At 41.8% G+C, this 4,603-nt stretch overlaps 1 protein-coding gene and 1 pseudogene across 4 annotated transcripts in view; both read right to left on the reverse strand.

The window, feature by feature from the left end:
- The window catches only part of FRS2 (fibroblast growth factor receptor substrate 2), a 135,826-nt gene that overhangs the window by 9,983 nt on the left and 121,240 nt on the right, over positions 1–4,603 (reverse strand). For all 4 annotated transcript variants that reach the window (XM_023517923.1, XM_023517922.1, XM_003797815.3 and 1 more), the window contains one exon: positions 755–846. In XM_023517923.1, coding sequence (XP_023373691.1) covers positions 755–820 — 66 coding nt within the window. In that variant the 5' untranslated portion in view covers positions 821–846. The remainder of the gene's footprint in view (positions 1–754; positions 847–4,603) is intronic.
- The window catches only part of LOC105887796, a 6,000-nt pseudogene continuing 3,179 nt past the window's right edge, over positions 1,783–4,603 (reverse strand).

The raw sequence follows: 4,603 nt of genomic DNA on the forward strand, positions 1-4,603 counted from the left end.
TCACAAAGCTATGAAGTAACAGAGTTGTGACAAACACCCCGGTCTGTAGGACCTGGAGGCTCAGATTATGGGAGCAGCACTAACCAGCTGTGGGAGCACTGAGTTCCCAGGTCAGAGACCAGCACAGGAGGCTAAGGGAGGAAGACTGACTCGATGGGGACTACAGATGAATGATAGGGTGACTAAACATAGATATCCTTTTAGAAATTCTTCAGGCACATGAAAATAATGACTGCAAACGCCCCTGAGAAATGGCTTTTTTTTTGGAGACTGAGTCTCACTTTATTGCCCTCGGTGGAGTGCCATGGCATCACAGCTCACAGCAACCTCCAGCTCTTGGGCTTAGGCGAGTCTCCTGCCTCAGCCTCCCAAGTAGCTGGGACCACAGGCGCCCACCACAGCACCTGGCTATTTTATTGTTGCAGTTTGACCAGGGCTGGGTTTGAACCCACCATCGGTATATGGGGCCAGCGCCCTACCCACTAAGCCACAGGCGCCACCCCAAGAAATGGCATTTTAAAGAAAACATTACTGAACTGTGTGGCTACTGGATACAGAGGACCAAAGGAAAAGTAAAAAGCGAGTCCCATACAGTCAGTAAGAAAACAGCATCATTATTTTTTAAAGCCAGAAAAGAATGAGTGAAAATAGAGAAATTAAAAAGTCTAGTGGTAAGACTCAGAAGGTAAGATATAAATCAAAGAAGGGCATCCAACAGGGAGAAAGAGACAGAACTCAAACCAGTTTTACTGACCTTGAACTTGTTCCGGTGGTTATCTGGGACAGTGTCTTTATCTGGACAGCTACAACAGCTACCCATGGCTTCTTCAGAAGACCATGTGAGCACTGCATGAAAGAATAATTTGGAAAAAAATTATTACATGTAAGATATAAAAATTGAAACAGAAAAATATTTTAGAAATCATCTAATGCAAACATTATTTTGATGTAAAAAAATTAAGCCCAATAAGGTATACGGCTGACACCAGATTTCAGACAACTAGCTAGTCAGTTTTTTTTTTATTAATTGGGAAATTTTTAATTAATAAGCATTTAAATGTACTTTACATCAATAACTGCAATACTGAAATTGTGAAATTTTAAATATTTTTCTCAAAAAATGTTAGTGATTTTTTTTTCCCCTTGGGAAATATGGAGACTCAACCATAAGCACGGTTAGTGACCAGTGGCTAGTCCTGGTCACTAAGGGCTACTAATACCTAAACAAGTGTTCACATTTCATATCTACAATAAGATAGACTGTGAACTTCTTGTATTGCTCAATTTTAGAAAAACTCCATGAGATAATTTGAAGGAATGTCAACTTTTTGAAATGCACATTCATAAAATTCTACATTTGGATCACTTTTTTGCTTCAAGTGCACCTGCCTTGAGGATACAGGCAATTTTTCTTTCTTGGAAAAATATTTCTGCAGTAAGTCTATATTTACTAGGACTGAGCTGGTTTTAAGAAAGATCATCAGCATTGTGGTCAGTATCCCACAGTTAATAAAAATCTATCAAAAACATTATAATTTGCAAGGAAAAAAGTTTTTTTTTCCCCCAAAGCTGTAGGAACATGAAGAAACACCATTTGTTATCTGTATAAACACAAAACTTAAAGCTAGTCACACTCCAGGTGAATCCAATATAGTATTCAAAAGTTCTATAAAAATGAACAAAAGATACACATTTACTTCAATTGCTCCAATAGTCAAATGTAAATCTGCATAAGAGTTGTGCTGTAGCAGTTTGCTTGTCCAATTTAAGAGTTCAAGGTCCTTTTTGTGTATTTGGCCCACTGATGTTCACATCCCCAACGAACTCAGTTCAAAAGATGGAAATTAGGGCAAAGACTCCATATAACAAAGCACAAGGATATGCTACTAAAAGTTGCTCCCTTCCATGGCTAATGCAGAAATAAAAATTTTGGAAGCAGAAAAACTACACCAGCCAATAATTCCAACAGTGAGAATGATTCCTACCATTCCTTGCAAAGAAAATATGACTACAAAACTGGAAAGTAGAAACATGGGAAGAGGACACTATCGAAGGACGCTTGCCACACAACCAAATGAAACACCTGTCATACTTATTAAGTTCAATAAACAAAACATCCAACTGCACTGATCCCATATGCACAACAAAACTGGATTTTGCCAGCCAGCAATAATGTGGCTCCAAAGGCAAGGCAAAGAACCATTGGTCCTGCCAGATCAGTTTCCTTCATGATGCTGCATCTGCCACTTTTAATGGATGTAACACTGTCAGGGTTTTTTGCCAGATGTGGTCAAAATTGATACCTAACACTACTAATAAAGGTGGCTCATCCTCTAAGTTGATTCCATAGAATGGCGAAGGTGAAGTTGGAGTATATGCCTGAGCTGGCTGGAAAATCTGCCCAGTGTATGGCTGCTGTGGCTGCCTCATGTCTGGTGGGACAAATCGGCCCTGCTGTGAGTAGTCACAGCCGGCATATTGTTTGCTATAGGGTCCTCCACTTCCTCCATAATCGTAGGACTGGTGTGACTGGTCATCGATGCTGTAACTTGTCTGGTAGAAATCCGGGTTTAAGTTTTCAAAGCCTGACACTGCAAATGATCAAAGGTTGAGGCGGCAGCGGCGGTCGCTCCAGCAGCACCCCCAAACGCCAAAACTCAGTTTCAGATCCTGGAACTAGGCTGATAACTACATGTCACAGGGTCAGCTAGTCAGTTTTGCTCAATGACAATGAGAATAAACCGTGAAGTAGATATAATAGAAATCTCAAATTTCTAGTTGAATTTGCAAAGGTCTGCCTATTCTAAAATTTTCTAAACAAAAGACCAGTTTAAGGTCTCTCACATAACACTATTTAAATAATTTATGATTAAGAGTTAATCATGAAATTAGAAATTAAAAATTTATCATACAATTAATTCTTCATGGCTTATCAGGAATTTCATGTATTTTTCTTTTTCTTTCTTTCTTTTTTTTGCTATTTTGGGCAGGGCTGGGCTTGAACCTACCACCCCTGGCATATGGGGCTGGTGCCCTACTCCCTGAGCCACAGGCGCCACCCTCATGTATTTTTCTTTCTTTTTTTTTTTTGAGACAGAGCCTCAAGCTGTCCCCCTGAGTAGAGAGCCATGGCTTCACTGCTCACAGCAACCTCCAACTCCTGGGCTCAAGCGAGTCTCCTGCCTCCGCCTCCCAAGTAGCTGGGACCACAGGCGCCCGCCACAACGCTTGGCTATTTTTTTTCAGTTGCAGCCATCATGGTTGCTTGGCGGGCCTGGGCTCGAACCTGCCACCTTAGGTGTATGTGGCTGGTGCCTTAGCCACTTGAGCCACAGGCACCGAGCCATGTATTTTTCTTTAAACATTACCAAAGGGATGCTAGCCTTCTGGCTGGGCAGGTATTCTGCTTCTCATTACTCATTGTATTATGTCTTAAGTACCCCAAGAGTTCATTGATAAGACACAAAATCAAATTTCAAACAGCACACTAATAACAGAGAAGGACAACTCAAAATCCAAGCAGAAAAGTAAAACACAGAACACTGACAAACTCATATGGTATGTCTAGGCCGGGCACAGGGGCTCACACCTATAATCCTGGCTGATACTCTGAAAAAGCTGTGCTGGGTGGATCATCTGAGCTTAGGAGTTCATGACCAGCCGAGCAAGAGTGAGGCCCTGTCTCTAACAAAATAGAAAAACTTGCCAGGTTTTGTGGCGGGTGAATGTAGTCCCACCTACTCCAGAGGTTGAGGCAAGAGGATCGCTTGAATCCAAGAGCTTGAAATTGCTATGCGCTGTGACTCCACAGCACTCCACCCAGGGCAACAGAGTAAAACTCTCATCTCAGAAAAAAAAAGGGGGGCTCACGCCTGTAATCCTAACACTCTGAGAGGCCAAGGCAGGTAAATGGCCTGAGCTCAGAAACTTGAGACCAGCCTGAGCAAGAGTGAGACCCCGTCTCTAAAAACAGCCAGGCATTGTGGCAGACACCTGTAGTCCCAGCTACTTAGGAGGCTGGGGCAAGAGAATCACTTGAGGCCAAGAGTTTGAGGCTTCTTCAGAAGATCATGTGAGCACCGCGAGCTGTGAGGCCATGGCACTCTACCAAGGATAGCAAAGGAAAAAAAAAATAGAGGAGAAGAAGAAAATGAAAAAGAGAAGTTAAATAAATACAAAAAGCAGTATATCTATTTTTAATATTCCTTTACCAAAAAAGATTACAGGTAAGATGGTATATAGTTGACATAAAAGTGTTCAAGAACATTCCAAATTAACAAAGGATAAATTCAAAGCATCACTTACAAATAAGGGGAAAGAGTCAGAATGAATGTGACAACATTTGAGTAAGAGGGAGGGAAAGAAGCACAAAGGCTATAAAACATTACAAACATAAGACTGTCTGTTCATCTATCTTCTTCCTGGCACTCCGAGTTCCTTTCCAGCAATTCCACATTCACACAATACAACAGTACACAGCAGGGGGCAGGAGGATCAACTGAGCCCAGGAGTTTGAGGATGCTGGGAGCGAGGCTGACGGCTGACGCCATGGCACTCTAACATATACAACAGAGGAAGACTCCGTCTCAAACAAAACCAAAAA

The sequence above is a fragment of the Otolemur garnettii genome, unplaced genomic scaffold, assembly GCF_000181295.1.
Source record: "Otolemur garnettii isolate 467f Iridium unplaced genomic scaffold, OtoGar3 scaffold00125, whole genome shotgun sequence".
NCBI lineage: Eukaryota > Metazoa > Chordata > Mammalia > Primates > Galagidae > Otolemur > Otolemur garnettii.